The sequence below is a fragment of the Antechinus flavipes genome, chromosome 3 (genome assembly GCF_016432865.1).
Source record: "Antechinus flavipes isolate AdamAnt ecotype Samford, QLD, Australia chromosome 3, AdamAnt_v2, whole genome shotgun sequence".
NCBI classification, from domain to species: Eukaryota; Metazoa; Chordata; class Mammalia; order Dasyuromorphia; family Dasyuridae; genus Antechinus; species Antechinus flavipes.
This window is the reverse complement of record NC_067400.1, coordinates 563,526,999-563,547,219: the sequence shown is the minus strand read 5'-3', so window position 1 is coordinate 563,547,219 and position 20,221 is coordinate 563,526,999. Positions and strand designations below refer to the sequence as shown.

Sequence of the window (20,221 nt, the reverse complement as noted above, 5' to 3'; positions counted from 1 at the left end):
ATGAGTGTCTTGTGAAATAGAAGCCGTTCAAGTAACATTTTATGTAGCCTAAAGTTGAGCCACAGCAGCAGCATCTTCCCTTTAAGAACTCAAGGTGCTGGGTGGCAGGACCAGAGTTTGGAATTCAGTTTTCAGTGAGTAGAGTGCTATGGATACTCAAAGCCTATGCAAATTCTTGTAGCAGAATCTGAGAATTGTCCAATGCTAGGGAGGCACACCACCTTTTCTGAGTCTGGTGAATAAGTAGTTCTTGCCTTAAAGGAACCAAATGATTCCTGCAGGTTGTAGCCCCCTTTCAAGCAAATCTCCCTGTCTGAATAATTATGAGACTGAGTCTTTCCTGCTGGAAGGAAGCCCCCACTTAACTAGGACGCTTCCCTTCCTCCATGGTGCCAGCAAGTGCCTGTAGAGTTTGCCATGTTAAAAAAAACTTCTTTGCCATGCTACTTGGGAGAATGAATTTGAACAGCTTCCTCCACTGACTGAATCCATTTGACCCCAAATAGAAATAGAGTTAGCTCCTTTTCCCCCACCTTGGCTTCAATTTTCAATTACCAGGTAATGAAATAATCTTTATAACAGGTATGGTGCTACAAAAACAAAACCAATCTCCCCTCCCCCCCCAAATCAACCAAAAAACCAGGAAACCTGATTTGGATTTATTTTACTTTGATTTGAAAGTTTATCCTTTTGAGCAAGAGTAGTAGCCATCTGTGGTTACTTCTCACTGATTGGTTTAGCAGATGATTTAAATCAAGGTTGCTTCTTGGGGTTTTGATTAGTCTAATTTGGTGTGGCTATTTAGAGGATATGTCTTCTTTCTGCAGTCTAAGAGCAAGTCCAGCAACAGAAACTTTCTTAAATAGGTTGATAATTTCTGAAATAGCTTGCCGGGGTGTATGTATGGGACCTCCTTGTGATAGATATGCATGACTCAGATTTCTTTCTAGCAAACACCAAACAAAACCATGAACATTAAAATCTTACTTCCTCTGAAGAGAAATAGCTGTTGGCAGTTTGAAGCAGCAGAGGCCATAGTGGTTGATTTATTAGAAGGACTGGGCTAACTCGAAGCAAAGCATAAAAACATGTCTTAAAGACTACAGTTAGGGAAAGACTGACCCCAGAGAGGCAACCCTTTGGAGGAGTGGAACAAGTAGCAAGCATTGGGAGAAGCGCTGGTGAGGGAATAAGAAATATAGAAAACTAGAGTTTGAGGGAGAAGGAGCCACTTTGCTTGGCTGTAGGAGAGAAGGTGCGATAATTGCCATTTCAACTGAGCTGGACAACCCTTGTTCAGGAATCTATATTGAGCAATGCCAAGAGGGCTTTTAGCTAATTCCAGAACTGTCTGACAAGTATGGAAGACATCTGGGAGACATGAATTCCCATCGTCCAAACTTGGGCATTGCTACCAAATCTTGAAGTATTTTCAGGGCATTTAGGCTATGGTTTGAATGTTACATGGTATTTTTTTTTTTCTGGAGGCCATGGGCTTGGGCTGGTTCACTCACTAAACTGTAGCTTTTTATTACAGGGGACTGTTTATATAGGGATAGTTTTCATTGGGGCCCACGTAGAAATCTTCACTTCTTTGGTGCAATGATGCCTTCCAGTTGGGCCTGAAAAACAAAAACAAGCCATTTTAAGGTGATTAACAAATAGTAATCATTAAGGTCTTTCTCCCAGACTCAAAGTGAAAAATGTCCCTGACTAGTAGTTGCAATAGTCCAGACAGCCAGGCCCAAGATTTTTAGGGTTTGGGGTTTTTTGTTTTTGTTTTTTTTTTTCATTCCTAAAGCCATGTTTTCTAAATTTGTTTCTGGCTTGGCAACAAGGTCCTCCTGCATTAGGAGAAACCAAAATGGCCCTGGTTTCCATACAATGGCCAGGCTCAGAGTATAATGTAAAGCACCGAAGAGGAAATTGAATAAAAGTTGTTAAAAACAATGGTTGCAAGATTCACATTTCAGGCTTGACTCTGGTCACTAAATTAAACATTTGGCCCTCCAGTTTTGGAACTCAAGAATTATGTGCCAATTGGGACATGGGAATATTGAATTATGTTATGTCAAACTAACAGTGCCCAGGACATTTGTTCTATTCTTCAGGCATCTAGTAAAATAAATCACTATAGTAAGTCTATCTTGGAGTGCGGCATGCAGATGGGCAGTGCTCTTGAAGCAGGACAACATTGAGCTCATAGAAATAACTCGTGTCTAAAGAATCCATCATAGGGATTAAGTAGTTGCTAGAACATGTTGGAAAGATGCTAAAGTAGCTTTGCTTCCATTATTGCAAAGTCCCTGGCAGGTTAAGATACCCCAAATGTATCTTATAAAAAATAGGAACAAGTTTACTCTTAAAGCTACTTATCTCACTTGTGAAGATTTCTAAATTGAATTTTTTCTTGAATTCTGTATCACAATAGCAAATCAGTTTTCAGTAAGAGACTGATGTCACCCTCTATTAGAGGAAGCATTACCATTTTTTTTTTCAGATCCTAAGTATTTCTGATGTCCCTGCCAATCCCAGAGCTAAAGCTCCCTCCAGGTTTTCCATTGAGAAGAAAAGAGAGGCAGTGGGGAAATCCTTCCTTGAGTGCCCTTTCCAGCCAAGCCCAGAAAGACCGCCCCCCAGAAGATAAGGCAGCACTCTCCCCAAGACAGCCTTCGTGGTAGGCAGAGGAAAGGAGCAGCACTGGGTGCTCGTGTTCCACTCCTCTTGGAGAACATCCCACCCTGGCTCTGTCTCTATCTAGGCAGATAAAGGGACTACAAGGAAAGGAGGGAAAGGCCAGGTCTTCTGATGGCTTACGAGGTAGAGACTTGGAATTACAAATGTTTTCCCTTGCCCCTTTCCTCTCTGGGGCCTTCCCTGAGAGGGTCATGCTCTGGCCCAAAGACTGGCCTCAGGCAACATCCATGTGCATTTGAGGCTTGAGAATGTCTAAAAGGTCAGGATGTGAAAATGCAGTGAAACTGCCAGGTTGCACGTCCTGAGCTCTGTTATTAGGGAGAAAATGCTGCCCAAACCAGAGGCTCAGAGACCTAAGCTGTGTTGGAATGGAAACCTCACTTTCCCCAACACTGGCTGAGGGAACAAATTTCTTTTGGAGAGGAAGGGGCTCTCTGAACCCTGGGGGGGGGGCGGGGGGGGGCGGCCAGGCGGAGCAAGGGGCCAGTCCTTGCTTTCTCCCACCAAGCTAGAAGGGAGCAAGTTTGGCTCTGGTTGGGAGTGTACCTCCAGAGAGCTCGGCCCTCCGTCCCAAAGAGCAGCCGCAAGCATCCTCACCTTCAGCTGCTGATTGGTGCGCTTCAGGAACTGAATCTCTTCATTGTGCTTCTTCTCTTCTACCTGCCTCCTCTCAATCTCCCGCTTCTCCGTGGCCTCACACTTGGCCTTCTGTTCATTCACTTGCCTCTCCAAATCTTTCTTTTCTGTCTCCAAATCTGCAATCTGAGGAAAGGGGTCGGCTGATTTCCCCACAGGGGAGAGAGCCAGGACAGGGCTTCCACGTGTACGGGTGGGGGGCAGATGGGGAGGGGGAGAAGGAGGGAGGGAGAGGGAGAGGGAGACAGAGTGACAGAGACAGGCAGAGAATGTGTGTCTAAGGCTGAGTCACATCTAAGCTTATCTGTGAAACCAAGGGGAAAATCCCATCTTCCCAGAATCTGTACTGCCCCCAGTGGAATTCCAGATTGTTGACACTGAAGCCAAGAAACCCCAAATAAATCCCAGGACATATTAAACCTAGTGTGTCCTATTGAAATGTAAACGATGAGATTTCTGTCAGGGCTGTTTGATAGAAAGGGGGTGCCGGAGAAGTATCCCAGCGGGATTCCGGCCGGACGGGCACAGGGGACGGGGGTAAGCCTGCGCGGGCTTGGCCACGGTGGGAGAGCGCCGAGCCCCTCCATCCTACTCACCCTCCTCTCCATGTCGGACTTCCCTTGCTCGGCTTGGAGCGCCTTCCTCATGCCAAAGGCCACGCTGCTTTCGTACAGGGTCTGATACGCGGCAATGGTCATGCGGATCTCATCCCGGACTCGGAGCAGCAACAAGCCCCGCTCCGCGCAGTTTATGGTCACTTCTCTGATCAGCTCATCTTCCAAGACACAAGGAAATACCCACACACATTCACACACCCGTCAGCGGGGACAGCTGGAAAAGGCAACTTGGGTATTCCCAACCGGGTTTTCTCCCTGAGAAGGCTGAGGAGGGCAATGCTCTCAACTGCTTTTGACTCAAACTGGGGATGTTGTCCAAAATCAAAAATACAATTCAGGGAAAACTGGGGTGGCAGACTTTGTGTGTGTGGGGGGGTCTCTCAGTCTCTTTCTCTCCCTCTCTTCTCCCCACCCCCATCTGTCTCTTCTATCTCTGTCTCTGTCTTTGTGTGTGTGTGTGTGTGTATGTGTCTCTCTCTCTGTCTCTGTCTCTGTGTGTGTCTCTGTCTCTGTCTCTGTGTGTGTCTCTCTCTGTCTCTGTGTGTCTGTCTGTCTCTGTATGTGTGTGTGTCTCTGTGTATGTGCGTGTGTCTCTGTGTGTGTGTCTCTGTCTCTCTCTGTGTGTCTGTCTCTGTATGTGTGTGTCTCTGTCTCTGTGTCTCTCTCTGTCTCTGTGTCTCTCTCTGTCTCTGTGTGTGTCTCTGTCTCTGTGTGTGTCTCTCTCTGTCTCTGTGTGTCTTTCTGTCTGTCTCTCTGTCTCTGTCTCTCTGTATGTGTGTGTGTCTCTGTGTATGTGTGTGTCTCTCTCTGTCTCTGTGTGTCTTTCTGTCTGTCTCTCTGTCTCTGTCTCTCTGCATGTGTGTGTGTCTCTGTGTATGTGTGTGTGTCTCTGTCTCTCTCTGTCTCTGTGTGTGTCTCTTTCTGTCTCTGTGTGTCTCTCTGTCTCTGTATGTATGTGTGTCTCTGTGTATGTGTGTGTGTCTCTCTGTCTCTGTGTGTGTCTGTCTCTGTGTGTCTCTCTGTCTCTGTGTGTGTCTCTCTCTGTCTCTGTGTGTGTCTCTGTCTCTGTGTGTCTCTCTCTCTGTCTCTGTGTGTATCTCTCTCTGTCTCTGTGTGTCTCTCTCTCTGTCTCTGTGTGTGTCTCTCTGTCTCTGTGTGTCTCTCTGTCTGTGTGTGTCTCTCTCTGTCTCTGTGTGTGTCTCTGTCTCTGTGTGTCTCTCTCTCTGTCTCTGTGTGTATCTCTCTCTGTCTCTGTGTGTCTCTCTCTGTCTCTGTGTGTGTCTCTCTCTGTCTCTGTGTGTCTCTCTGTCTGTGTGTGTCTCTCTCTGTCTCTGTGTCTCTCTGTCTCTGTGTGTGTCTCTCTCTGTCTCTGTCTCTCTTGTAGAGAAGGGGAGGAATGTGATGACTCACTGAGTCCATTCCCACCAGACCAAACACTTTTCTGGCCAAGACCGTTTGCCAACACTGAGGTTTGCGGAGTGCCAGGCAGTGAGCCGAGGACAATACTCTGACAGCAGACGAGAGTTCCCCTCTGCAGAATTGAAGAATTTCAAGACATATGGAAGATCCAAGGCCCGCGCCTCAGTTTAATTGTCATTTTCCTATATCGACACCAGTTTTCACAAACACCTCCTCGACGCTTTCCAGATGAGGGGAAATGAGGCTCCCAGAGAAGCTACGTGGCCTCCAGTTACACAGCAGTGTGAGCCAGGTGGTGGCTGGGCTCGGACCCTCACCCAGACCTTCCGTTCCCAAGTCTAAAGCTGCTGCCTTTGGTGCTGTTTGGGGCACTCAGGGTCCTCACAGTCCCTTCCCCAAAGGCAGCAAAGAAGCAGCTGCCAGAGAGCCAACAAGCGTTAAGAAAGGGCCCCAGGAGAATCTTGGGGCTGACTCTTAGAATCCCAGGCCATAGAATCTTAGATTGCACAGGAATCCCACCTCCGCCTCAAACAAGCTACCATCCAGTCTTCCAGGAAGAGCCTATTGTTATTCGTCCCACTTTTGAAACTGTCAACATTACTTTGGGGCTTATTCTGGGCTTGTTCATTTGTTGCTTTTCTAGGTTGCTTCTTGATCCTCTCCTTTTCTGCTGTGTGTATATTTTCAGAGAAAAATTTTCCTCTGAGAACCATGTGAGTCTAACCCCCTCCGTTTTGAGTTTCAGTGTCATTCCCTTTTAGATGGTGGTTAGTAGATTTTATGATTAATATTCTATGTTTATTCCATGTTTAGACATCTTTAATTGTAAGGAAGTTTTCCCTCGCTTTGAGCTTAACTCTTTCTCATTCTCTACCTGTTTACACTACTGGTCCTGTCCTCACAAAATCTCTAATTCCACTTCCAAATGGTAAATTCAAATTATTATCATGGCTTGCCATGTCCATTGCCACTCTTTTCCTGGCTAAATACTCCTAGTTTTTTCTACCGATTATGGCAACTCCTCATGATAAGAAAACAGAAGCTCTTCTTGGCAAGAGGAAGTGACTTTCTTGGGACATACAAAGAATGGCAAAGCTGGGATCTGAACCCTGTACTCCTGACTCCTTCCACTACAATTCAACATTACCCAGCTCTAACTATTTATCAAAAAGGCACTGTGCAAAAAGAATACTATTTTTAAAAAATAAGAATGCAATTTCATAATGTTTGCCATTTTTTCTGTATGAGACTGAGAAGGAATCCCATTTGATTGGGTAGGCCTGAGTAGGGCTTCAGGGCATTCCAATTTTCTTAGGATCCTTAGGACTAACTTCCTGGATTGAACGGGCAAGTGCCCAGCCTGACACAGAGAATCTGGGGAGTGGCTAAGAAGCTCAGTTTTTTAAGACCTCTTGTTGCAGCCTCTTGACGCCAGTCAGTTTATCAAATGGTAAGCAAATTAATCTCTGAAATAAGTTTCTGGACTGTGGTCTGAATGTGGTTGGATTGTATATTTTTAAATCAGCAAAAAGTTCTCTTTTCCCATTCCAAGCAGCTTCTAAATGCAAGCAGTGACTCCAGTTGTAATGAGAATGTTAACTGGGGAGCCAAGAACAAGCCAAAAGTAAGAGGGGTTATTTGGTTTTAGTCTTGATATAATGCCAAGGAAGATAGCTGCCTACCCAGTAGCCCCACAGTGGGTGAGGGGGGTAACAGCCTGTGCCCTCCAGGGGCCAAATACCCGAATACCAGTATTAAGTGAGGCTTCTGTAAGGAGATTTGTGTTCACTGCCAAGGAGGGAATTGAATTAGCAGAGGGTACCACCCTGGACTTGAAGCTAGGAGACAATTACTAGAGCAGGATGTGACCTTGGCCTGTCAGTTTTAAAAAACAACATTCTACCCACAAAGAATATGAGTATTTAATCAAACAAATGGAAGGAGTTATTAAGGCACAAAAATCAGTGGCTTTGTTTATATACAGATTTAAAAAAAAAAGGATTTCATGTAACAAAAAACAAAACATTTAAAGGCAAAGAAACAAACTGGCAGAAATTATGTTATATGACTATGTCAGAAAAAAGACTAATATTTAGAATCTATAAGAAACTGAGATATATATAGATATAAGTACATATCTATATATGTAAATCTAATACACCCTTCTTGGTGATCTTGGACCTATTGTCACTTACCCCCTTCTCTGCTTTTTTCTGGCTGACCTCCTGTTCCCACCTGCTCCATTTTTCCTCACCACCTCTACTTTCCTTCTAAAGGAAGTTCTGACCTCCTTTAAAACTCAGCCCTAATTTCATCTTGTACAAGCTTTCTCCAGCCTTCACCATTCCCCCAGCCCCCCTGCCAGTGGGAGAGATGATCTCTCTTTTACACTGTATATTTTGTATGTGCATACGTGTTTGCCAGTTGTCTCCTCCATTACAATGGGAGCTCTTTGAAGGCAGAGACTGTTTTTGCCTTTCTCTGTCTGCCATCTGTGCACGGTACCTGGTACACAGAGTAAGTTCTTCATAGATGCTGGCTGACTTACTGACTGCCTCCGGGCGTCAGTGTCCCTAGCTTTGAGCCCCAGTCCTTACATTCGCTAGCCGATGCTGCTGAAGGAAGAAGCCCAACAAGTCCCAGAGGCCATTCTCACGAGCTGCGCCCAGCTGGGGCCTCTGCTCCCCCTCCTTGGCTCTCAGAGGCCATCCCACTCTCCACCTTGCTGCCCGCAAATGTACTCACCGAAGCACTGGGAGTAGAGCTCCCTGCGCACTGGGCAGATTCCAGTCTCCCGAGCCTGTCGCTGCTGCAGCTTCAAGTCCAGCTGCTCCTGAAGGTGCACCACATCCATCCTGGTGCTGGGGGTGCTGGACACCTGCTGGATCCATAGCTGAGTATCTTCCACCCATTCTCTGTAGCACAAACACACGATACAGGGACAAAGTCAGGGGCAGCGGCAGGCAGACAAGTCACCACAAACTCCCTGTGCTCACGGCAAACAAGAAGGAAAACCCCTACCCGGTTCCAAGACCTAGAACTTACGGGGATCACAGAATCACACTCATAGCACTGAGGAATGTCATCGCTTGGAAGGGACCTTAGAGACTCGAATTCAAGCCTTTCATTTCACAGCTGAGGAGGACAACTGGGTGAGAGAGCTCTGAACCAAACCCAACACTTCTGATTTCTAAGCATTTATTAAGTACCTACTGTAAGTCAAATACTATGCCCAGCACGAGGGATAAGAGAGAAATGCAGAAGATGGTCCTGGCTTTCAAGACTCACAGTGTGATGGAAATAACTCGCAAATAACCATGCACAAATAAGATATATGCAGGAGAAAGGGGTGATGATGAACAGGGGGAAGGAACCAGCTTTGAGGGTAACTGGAAAAGATTTCTTTTAAGGTGGAATTTTAGCTGAGGTTTGAAGGAAGAGACTAGGGCAGCCAGGAGGCAGGGATGAGGAAAGAGAGATTCCGAGGCATGGGAGATAGCCACGGGTTAGGAATGGGCAGGAGGCTAGGGTGACTGCTCAGGGAAATCTGTGAAGAACAGAAAGAGATGAGAAGACAACAAAGAAGCTGGCAGGGGAAAGCAGAGAGAGGCAGAAGGAGGGAGATGATCGGATCTGTACTTTTTAGGAAGATCAATTTGACAGCTGATTGACTTGAAGCAGGCAGACTCACTCCCCAGCAGTAGTGCAGAGGTGAAGTGAGGAGGGCTTGAAAGGGAGGGAGGTGGCAAAGTCAGAAGAGAGAAGAGATATTATCAAAGTAAAATCAAAAGAACCTGGAAACCGATTAGATGTAGAGAAAAAGGAGCGTGGGGAGTCAAGAATGACACCTCGGTTTCAAGGCTGTTAGAGATTCTCCCGTGTTAACCCTCAGTCATTAGAATATCGTGTATAATGGGGCTCTCTCTCCTGCTTCACATGATGAAGAATCTCAGGCTTCATCACTGGAGGTTCCTGAATGGTTTCACCTTCCCCCATCCACTAACTACCCCTTTCTGGTAAACCTCAGGCTAAACCCAATTCACAGTATAAAGGAGCAAATTTTCTTTCCATTTTTCCTAAAGTTTCCTTCTTTAAGAAATGTTTTATTAATGCTCTTTTTCCACTAATCTTTCCCAATGTTTCCCTCCTCACAAATAAACCCCCTTATAATAAAGAAATATAGCTAAACAAAATGAATGCTAAACAGAGGGATCTATTCTTTTCACTTCAAATCAATACATTGGCCATGTTGATAATATATGCTTCACTCAGTACCTCCAGTCCATCACTTCTGCAATAAGAAGTAAAACATCACAGTGAACTTTTCCAAATCTTCTCTTTTCTCCTCCAACCCCTATTTGCACTCATGCAAAACCAACCAACCACCACCTGACAATAGATAATCTAGACTTTTTTGTGAAGATCAGAGGTAATACAATATCAGTTTCCTCAGCCTCACTCCTCTTCACTGTTGCCCTCTTTCTCCCATTTCCTCTTAATCACAAAAGTAAAGAGATCAAGATACATTAAGATTCCTCAATAGGCACCTTTGAACCGAGTCCCTTCTATCTCTTCCACAATTGATCCAACAGTATCCCCTTCCTACCCACACTCTATCCCCATGCATCTTTAGTTTCTCTCTATACACTAGATCCCTTTCCTCTGCTCAGCCCTCCTCAGTCCTGAAAAAGCTTTTTTTTTCACCCTTCTGGTTCACGTAACTACTGTTCCATCAATCCCCCTTTTCCTCAATCTCCTGCAGTTTCCCGGTGCCTCACCACTCTATCAAAACTGTCCTCTTCAAGATCTCCAAGTACCTCCTAATCACCAAAACCAATGATTAAGGCAGCTAAGTGGCTCAGTGGATAGAGTGTTGGTCCGGGAGTCAGGAAGACCGCAGGTTCAAATTCTGACACATACACTTACTAGTTGTATAACTGGGCAAGTTACAGTGTAACTCTCAGCAAGTCACTTAAATTCCCTTAATCCACTGGAGAAGGATCTATAACTATTGCAGTATTTTACCAAGAAAACTACATGGACAGGATTGGTGTACTATGGTCCATAAGTCATGAAAACTTGGACATGATTTAACAGTTACAATGGTCTGCTGCTGGCCCTTTCTGTAACTTTTGATGGTGTTAAAAATCTACCCACCATCTATCCCTCTGGTTCTGGACACTGCCATTTCTTGGTTTCAGAAGCACCAGACTTTCGTAGTGAATTCTGTGTAAATCACCAAAGCATTCTAAGCAACTTTCAACTAGACATAGTGACTCCAAATGTAATTAGAATGCAGAATGGTGAGCCATTCTGCTCACCAGGGTCTAGAATCAAGACTGATTATTTTGCAAAAGCAAATAGGTTCTCCTATTCCTCTAGCTGCTTCTCTCACTTGGTCTTCTTGTAAACCTTCTCCTCCATTCTATTCCTGTACCTTGATCTCAAACAAGTATTCGGTGACCCCTGCTGAAACTATTATGCCTTCCTAATGAGTATTCCCGGCAATTCATTCTTCATATAATTTTAGGGAGTAATCATGTGCATCTTGCATTTCTTCTGAACTAATTCTGTTTTGCTCAGAGCACAGTACTTTTTCTGATACCCAGCACACCGTGCTGAGCAGTCCTTCGCTAGTATCTCCCATGTCATACAATCAATTCTAAAGTTGAGAGACTTTGACAATGTCCTTGTGTCACTTTTTCTGATCCCCTTGTGAGCATTTGCCCTGTGTGAGTTCTCCATAAAATAATCTTTTTGGTAAACGTACATGTGGTATTTGTACAATGTGGCCAGCCCAATGGAGTTACACTCTTTGCAGCAGAGTTTGAATGCTTGGCAGGTTAGTTCAAGAAAGGCCCTCAGTGTCTGGCATCTTATCCTGCCAAGTGATCTTCAGGATCTTTCCAAGATAATTCAAATGGAAGAGATTCAGTTCCCTAGCATGGTGCTGGTAGATGGTAGCTGAATATTTTATGTTCCAGCAATAAGCACCTGCTCTCACACCAACATGCCTTTGCTCACACTACCCCCCATGGTGAACTTCCTCCAGTAAACGGTTCCTGATCACAATTCCCAATCGGTAATTATATTTTCCCTCCAATCTTACACTGAATCTTGGGTGAATATAAATTGATGTTGTTTCTCCTTTGTCTAGAAGAGAACCATCCACATTAGACAGTGATGTTTTGACTTGCAAATGAATTGAATTTAAATGAGGCTGGGCTCACTCTCTCCTCCAGGGTCGTCGGAATCCAGTGGAAAGATATAGGTGTCAGGATAACTGGAGATGATTCCAAATGCAGTGAGGGGACCTTGGTCTTTTTAAAAGCTAAGATCTTTCCCAGGTTTCAGTTTGTCAAAGGCAATACCCATTCAGTGATTTAAGGATTAGGTAAGAAAAGAGGTAAAAGATGGTCTAGTTTGCCCACTTTAAAAAAAAAAAAAAAACTGGGAGGGTTAGACCCTCATGGTTTCTGGCCAGAAACAACTGCTGTTTACATTTACCCTGAGCCCAGAGTGAATCAAAACCCAAACAGGATCAAGTGAGGCATGGAACCTATTATTGGCCCATCAGTGAGAGCCAGAGTGGTTTGGGTTTAAAACATGGTCAAATAGCTCCATGCACTCCATCAAGTCTGGTTTTCCAAAGCTATTTCAAGAAATCATTCTGTTAAACAAACATTAAGATGTTACTATGTGTAAAGCACTATGTTATGCTAATCCACCTTTGATCTGAAATTGCATATATTTGGGTATGTGCCCCATCTCTGCTCCTAAACTGCGAGCTCCATGAAAACAGGAATTGTCGTTATCTAAACATTAAAGTTTCTCTAGAGCCTAACACAGTGTTCTTCTCACAATAGGCACTTGATAAATGTGTAAAGTATTCAGGTCTATTTTTAGGATTATGGTCAAAGAAAAAATAAGTCAGTCATGGTCATTGCTTTCAGGGAGCTGACAGTCTTTCAAGAAAGAAGAGTAGAAAAGCAAATAACTCATAGTCCAAAGTTATGCTCAGTGTTGACCTAGTTATAGTTGGAAGAGGCCTAGATTACCACAGTCTAGGCCCAAGAGAGATAGGCTTCCCAGGGCAGGAGGGACTAAAGGAAGGAAGGAATAAGGATCAATAGAAAGCACAATCAAAGGAGATAGAAGAGGAACATCCAGACAGGGCAAAGATGTGGAAGATAGAAGGCACTAAGTATGTGCAAGGCCTTTTGCTAGTTATCATCCATTAGCCACATCAAACTGAACCACATTATGAATTATCCACAAATAGTTTTTATCTCTAGAATTCCACCCTACTACCTGCACACCCCAGACCTAGCATGCTCTGAAACTATCTACTCATGCTGTACTTCTCAGGCATACAAGAAATGCACATTAACATTGTGCAAATGATGTCACAGATAAAGTCTCAGCACAAAAATATATTTATAGAAGTTCTTTTTATGGTGGCAAAGATAAAAACCTGGAAAGATTTATATGAACTGATGCAAAGTGAAGTGAGCAAAACCTGGAGTACAACAACACTTTTTGATGATCTCAGCAATATAATGATCTAAGACAATCCCAAAGGACTCATGATGGAAAGTGAGATATACATATATATATATATATATATATATATATATATATATAGAGAGAGAGAGAAGAGAGAGAGAGAGAGAGAGAAAGAACTGATGTAAATCAATGCATTCTAGTTTTACTTTATCTTTTTTTTTTTTGGTCTATTTCTTCTCTCACAACATGATTAATATGGAAATGAGTTTTATATGATTGCATATAAATAACCTAAAACTGGAACCAATTTTGAGCCTCAAAGGGGTAAATGGATATATCCAAAGTCACACAAATAATTAAACATTCCAAGTTCAAAGATCTTTCACCTAACCTTTCCGTCCCTCGATCACCCTCTAGACTGCTCTTCCTCCCTCAGTTCCAGCCGTAAGCTGTCCATTTTTCATCTGCTTGGTTCACTCCATTCTGAAAAAAAAGTCCATGACTCCTTCTAGTCTACCCAGCTGTTGTTCCATCTTTCACTTTCCCTTGACTGCAACATCCTTGAAAGAGCTATCTACCTCTCTAAACACCCAAATGGGTGTTCTCACACACATTCTATTCCTTGATCCTGATTTGAATTGATGATTCAAATAATCATTGATTGAGACACAGCCATTCAAACATCTTAAATGATCTAGGAGTCACCAACCACAATCCTTCTAGATTCTTTGGCCTTAGTATCTATGGTTGTTTGGTTGTTGTTCTTCCTTCTCAGAGAGGACCAAAATGATATCACTAAGTTAAGAGTTAAGTTGCAATGTATCTGACTGTGGATAATCAGACCAATATGAGCTCAGAATGCTCTACAAGAGCTCAGGCAAAAAAGTGGACACTTGGGGCACGTTCTCTAAATTTGCCCAGCTCCTGTTCCTTTTGAGCCGCTACAATTCTGCTTTGCTTAAAGAGCACAGAACCTTCATCAATGGGTCCTTTGCCAGTGTCTCCCATGCCACGCAATCCATTCCAAAGTTCTGCCACAGAGTGTTCTTGTAGCATTTCTTCTGATCATCATGTGAACACTTACCTTGTATGAGCCCTCTGTAAAACAAGACTTTTAGGCAAGCATACATTTGGCCTTCTAACAACACAACCAGTCCTTTAAAGTTATGTTTTCTATAGCAGAGTTTGAATGCTTGGCAGATTTGCTCAAGAAAGGATCTCAAGATTCTAATTTTCCAGGTGATCTTCAGAATCTTCCCAAGACAATTCACATGGAAGTGATTCAGTTTCCTGGCTTTGCAATGGTAAGACTGCCCAGGTTTCAGAGACACAATAATTCTGTTTCAGTTCAGAATTTGGTAGAATTTTGGCAGATCTAATCTCTGATATTATCCTTTAGAGCTTCCAAAACACTGAGCTCTGGCAACTTCATTATCAATGTGAACATCCCTAGAAAGTGTGCGGCCAAGGTAAGTGAACTTCTCCACAGCATTCAAAACTTTTCCATGTACTGTAACCAATGGTTCCACATATGGAAGATGTGGCACTGGCTGGTGGAGCACTTGTGTTTTCTTGCTGTTAATTGTTAGGACAAAATTAGCACAAAAAAATCACAGAACTGATTCATCCATTGTTGGATCTCAGCTTCAGCAGCTGCACTGAGTGTCATCTTTGAAGAAAACATTGTGCACCAACTCCCTCTTTACTTTTTGACTTTTAGGTTTTTCAAATTAAATATTTATCATCAGTGTAGCAGATCATAGTGGCTCTATCATTACATGCTCCCAGGTGTTTCTGGCTTACCTGCTACTGCATACTAAAGACTCCTGGATCTTCTCATCTACCTTTCTTCTACACTCTAAGGACCACTGGACCTTCAATTTGTCCATTTCAATTAAGATTTTTATATATGTTGGTTTCCCTTCAAAAATGTCCCCTGAGAAGAGGGACTATACTGATTTTCTATTTGTGTTCTTTGTGCTTAGCACAGTGTTTAACTCATAGTAAGAAGGCAGTAACAAATGCTTTTTCTGTTCTGTCCCATTCCATTCCATATTCTATAGCAACTACAAGATTACAATAACAATAGCTCACATTTATATTGTATTATCAACTGTATAATAGCTCCAAGGGAAAGAAGGCAGGGATTATTAGTTCCATTTCACAGATAAGAAAACTGAGGTCCAGAAAAGAAATTCAATTTGCCTGGAGTTAGAGAGCCAGACTGTGAGCTCATTTCAGAGAAATACTGCCCTATTTATTGAAGCCTTCTGTAAGTAAAGTGAGGATACAGTAAAGTGAAGAAAACAGATGAGTCAGAACACAGAGAAAGACTTCTAGAAATGGCTTTGAAGAAGCATTTGGAGAATGACCAATGCAGAAGGGTTGACACACCAAAAGAGTCAGAAGTCCTAGGTCATATTCCCTGCCCTAATACTTCAAAAAAATCCCAAAATGTGAGAGATGGAAGGGGCCTGAGAGGCTAGTTAATCTAACATGTATCTCACAAGATTATCCTTTACAACATCCCCAAATAATGTTCCACTAATTCTTGCTTAGTTGTTAGGAAATTTCACTAGATTACACCAAAATCTGCCTCTTTAATTTCATATTCAAAGAATGTCGGGGCTAGAATGCACCCTCAGAACCCACAGTCCAGGCCATACTGCCCCCAAATCTCCTCTGATTGGCCAACTGTTTAGTTCTGAATTGTCTTAACTGTACTATTGTCTAGACTCACTCTTCTCAGTCATCTAGCTTCTGCTTGAAGGTCTTGGAAGAGAATGGAATCTGCTACCCCCTAAGTCAGCCCATTCTACCTCTAGGGCTTATGCTGCTAGAAACTGCTTTCTTATATGGAGCCTCAACCTTCCTCTTTGCATTATCTCTAATAATGTCTTATGGGGCCTAGTGGAGCTAGCTTGCTTCCTCTCCCATGTAAGGAGGGCCTTTTAAAGACTTAAGACAATTATGATCTCTTTCCATAATCTTTTCTTTTCCTAGTTAAACATCTCTAATTCCTTCAACCAGTAGTTCTTCTATTACAACCTTCTCTATTCCTTGCACTTCTCCTGCCTGCACACTTTCTCAGTGGCCACAACTGGTCATTTTTATCTCCATACCATTTTTCATGTCCTTTCTTCTATCTATGCCTTATCCAAGTCAATGAGAAAAAGAGCAAATTGCACAGTGGCAAGTACAAATCTCTAAGGTATTCTACTGAAGATCTCTTTCCAAGCTAACCTCAAACTTTTAATGACCATTTGGGAAGAGGAACCCAGCTAGTTCTGAATCTATCAAGTAATGTTATTGTTCAGGTCACAACCCTCCATCTTTTCAAAAACAACAACAATATAAATTACCAAATGCTTTGCTAAAATCTAGCTGAAACCTTATTCCAAAGCCATTGATACGGAACTCTTTTTATTGATAGAAATGAATACCGAGTTGTGTGAAGGGTGGAGTGAGCTGGTGAGAGACAAAGAGCTCAAGAGTTCAACAGTCCCCTTTTGGGATTCTTCAGAGACAGTCCTCTTTAGCAGTCTTCTTCAAATTGTTGAGTTGCTTCAGATGCTTCTAGCTTCAAAAGAGAGAAGATGACAGAGGTCAACCCCACTTCAGATTGCTGAAAGAAAACACAAATCCAGGACTCTTTGCCTCTCTTGGTTGAGTTGATTTATCTCACTCTCAATGGAAGAATTCCTTTACTCTTACTCTGATTTCTTTTTTGCTATGATTTGGATAAATAAGTTTTTTTGCTATTTCCTATATGTATTCATCATGGAACTGGTATTAGATGGTCAAAGGGACAAGCCTTGTATATAAAGTTTAGAGTCTACTTTCCACGAGAAATGTCAAAGTGATCAGAAGTTAGTTTGAACTCAATCAAACCTCCTAAATCATGGCTTTTTAAACTTGAAATCCCTTTTCACCCATGAAATTTTTAGGTGACCCCAAGTATATGGAGATATAAAACAGGTATACAAATCAAACAATTAATGACAATAAATTACACCCCATATGGGGTCCTAACACAATTTAAGAAGCTGGGTCCTAAATGAATATTTAAAAGAGCAGATATACTTCTAGCCTAGTACTTCTTCTCTCTAAGAAGAACAGAATATCTTGCTATTAAGGAGCTTACAATCTAATAGAGGAATGGCATACAAAAAACTATGTACAAACAAGATATAGATAGGATAAGGTGGAAGTAATCTCAGGGAAAAGGTGCTGGCATTAACCAGGATCAGGAAAGATTTCTTGTAAAAGGTGGGATTTTCCCTGAGAGTTGTAGGAAAGCCAGGAGACAGCTATGAGAAGACAAAGAATTCCAAACATCAAAGACAGCCGATGAAAATGACCCAAGTTAGGAGATGGAGTGTCTGGAGTGAGACATTGCAGGGAGGCCTGTGCCACTAGGGAGGAAATCCAAAATCTTTCAAAAATCACTGAAAGCAGCTGTCATCACATCAGCCAGTTCTTCTACCATCCTGGGATGGAGGTCATTTGGCTGCGGGGACATGAGTCACTCTAGGATAAACAAGATGCTTGCTTATTATCTCCTCACTTATTTGGGATTCTGATTCCCGAAAAGCAATTTTTCCCTTGTCCAGAAATCATTATTCTTGGCAGAGAAAATAGAAGTAAAATTTTATCAACTTGGCCTTCTCTGCATTGTTTTTTGTCATCATTCCATCTACCCTCAAGCAGCAGTCTGATCCCTCCTTGGAGCTTTTTTCTCTTTGACCCTGAGCAATAGTAGTTATGATAACTGTAACTAGCATTTACAGAACACTTTATAAAGTTTGTAAAGTATATACATTATCTAATTTGACCTTCCCACCAACCCAGTTAGGAAGGTGCTATTGGTTTATACTTTACTTATAAGGAAAATGAATCTGACAGATGTAAAATGACTTGCTTGGGTTCATACAACTAACGAGTGTCTGAGGCAACATTTGAACTCATGTCTTCCTGAAAAGACTTGATCACCTCCCTATATATCCTCACATGTAAAATAGAAATGGATGGGGTTGGATGGTTTTGCAGTCCCTTACAGCTCTTGTGTTCTATGATTCTATCAGGATAATAGCCAGGACAAAAATGACATATTAGGCACATGAAGGATCCTGAACTACTTGGAGGCCCTGGGGTACTGAGACTAATTGATCTTAGATTGGACTCAATCTCCATGTTAATAGTTGGATTAAATCATATTTAAAGCGCCTTCCAGATCTGGCATTATATGATGCAATGAGGATTCTATTAGGATGGTAGGTGGATTATAATTAGAGGAACCTGGTGTGAGGAGATCAGACCCTTGGATTCTAGAGCTCAGATCTTGGAGGGGGAAAAGGGGCTTAATATCTTTGCGGCTTGAGATTTCTATGCCTCTCACCCCTTCCCTCTTCTTTGAGTGTGAAGCTGCTGCCTATTCGTATCAGAGTCAAAGGACGGAGGGTTGAATCCAGGCCCTCCAACTCACTCCCCGCCTGTTTCTCATTTATAAATAAGGGAGAGGATGTTAGATAAAGGAGCTCTAGGGTTCCTCACAACTTTAAATGTCCAATCTTGTGATTCTTTCTCCATTCCTGGGAGAATATGGGGGGAAAGAGAGACTGTGGGACTCTTCTAGGACTGTTGGCTGCTTTAGCTACTAGATACTGCTGATATTACTTCCAGGATCTATTATCTGATCATTTTAGTTATTCCCTTCACTGCTGTACATTTTAGTAGAGTTGCCATGATTAAAAACTTCATTAGCAGGATGAGACTGCTAATTGGCCAAGTCAGTCTTTGGACCACAGCCATACAATCCATTCTGGAACTTTCCACTTTTGATTATCTTTTGATCATTTTACCTGGGTGGCAAGATGGAGTTCAGAATCTCTTCAGCCTGCTTGGAGGGGTCTGGGGCAGCAGAAGTAGAAGGGACGGCCTTGCTTTTAGGTGGCTGTGGGATTGGCCCTGTAACCACTGGCTGCTGGGGGCTGACCTTCAGGGGACGGGCCTGAGAAGATGACAGAGAATTTCAAAGACCAGGCCCCCAGAACTGGTCCTGGGCTCTTTTTCTTCCCCTCTTCCCACCTTATTTCTTTCTTCCCTTCCATCTTTTTCTTCTCTCTTTTACTCATTCCATCCCCATGCATCTACCCTCATCTTTGCCTTCCTTCCTTTTCCTCATCCTACCATCATCTTTTTCCCTTCTTCCATGTCCACTTCTGTGATTCCTCCTTTTGCTCACTTTCTCTCCCATCCTCCTCACTTCTTCTCCTTTCTTCCTAACTTCCACATTCTTTTCTTTCCCTCTTTGCGCTTCCCTCCTAGTCACCTCCCTCCCTTTGCTTTTCCCACTTTCTTCCTCTCGATCATCTTCCCTCTTCCCAGCCACATTCCTTTCTCCCTCCCATTCCTCTTCATGCTTCTTCCCTCCTCAGTCCTCCCATTATTTCTTCCGTCCTCCCTAGCCCTTTATCCCCATTCCTCTCCTCCCACATCCATTCCTCTCCACTCGCTGTTTCTACTTTCTCTTTCTTTTCCTCTTCCCTTCCACATTCTCTTTACCTCTCCTCTCTCCCTCCTCCCTCCCTCCCTGCAATCCCCATTTCCATTCCCTAGGTTCCACCTTGGGGCTCCGCTTCTCTGTGTTCCGGCTCACTAGCACCGGGGTGTCATACTTGAGCAGAGAGTCAACTGGGGGAATCATGGTGGCTGCTGCAGCAGTGGCTCCGCAGCCTTGTTTACTGTCACCATGGAAACTGAGGCCCCACCCCCACCCCGCTACTACCACTCGTGCACAGCTGCAACTAGTGGTGGGGGCGGAGCTATCGGCGAGGCGGAGCTAGTAGTGGGGGCGTGGCGATAGGAGACCCGAGGGATTGGCTACTGCCCTACCAGCCCCTAGTTCTTTTCTCCACACCCGAGTAGTGAAGAAAACGCTTTCAAGCCCCACCCCCACTAGTATTCCGATGGAACTTTTTTTGTCACTTAGCTAAGGTGTGACCCTGGGCAAGAAACCTCCTGCTTCTGGGGCACACAGAATGTTTATGAGAAAAGCACTTTGTAAATCTTAAAGCGCTATACAAATGAGAGCTATTAATGATCATAGGCTTTTTTATATTATTTGGCTTGTGTTCTTAATCCCGAATCTGTGAATTTATTTAATATTTTGAGTTATCAAAATTTCAGTATAATTGTTTTCTTTATAATCCTTTGCATTTTATTTCAGACAGTACTTCAGATAAGTAGGAGTACAATGCTTAGAGTCCTGAGCCTGGAGTCAGGAAGACCTGGATTCAAATCCTGACTCAGGTACTACCTTGGACTAGACATGTAACCTAAGTCCC

At 43.2% G+C, this 20,221-nt stretch overlaps 1 protein-coding gene across 1 annotated transcript; it reads right to left on the bottom strand.

The window, feature by feature from the left end:
- Positions 1 to 648: 648 nt before the first annotated feature.
- DNALI1 (dynein axonemal light intermediate chain 1) lies at positions 649 to 19,664 on the bottom strand. Its single transcript, XM_051987721.1, has 6 exons — positions 19,501 to 19,664; positions 18,737 to 18,885; positions 8,115 to 8,284; positions 3,930 to 4,108; positions 3,295 to 3,459; positions 649 to 1,622 (listed from the first exon to the last, which is right to left on the bottom strand). Exons 1-6 carry the CDS (start codon positions 19,579 to 19,581, stop codon positions 1,587 to 1,589), a joined length of 780 nt encoding a protein of 259 aa, XP_051843681.1. The 5' UTR covers positions 19,582 to 19,664; the 3' UTR covers positions 649 to 1,586.
- Positions 19,665 to 20,221: the final 557 nt, after the last annotated feature.

Excerpts from the sequence above, each read along its gene's own strand:
- DNALI1 (XM_051987721.1), bottom strand. The coding sequence starts at position 19,581 with ATGATTCCCCCAGTTGACTCTCTGCTCAAGTATGACACCCCGGTGCTA. Across the intron at positions 8,285-18,736 it reads AACTCCATCTTGCCACCCAG|AGAATGGGTGGAAGATACTC; the intron begins GTAAAATGATCA and ends TTTGTGCTACAG. Across the intron at positions 4,109-8,114 it reads GCTCTACTCCCAGTGCTTCG|ATGAGCTGATCAGAGAAGTG; the intron begins GTGAGTACATTT and ends GTGTCTTGGAAG.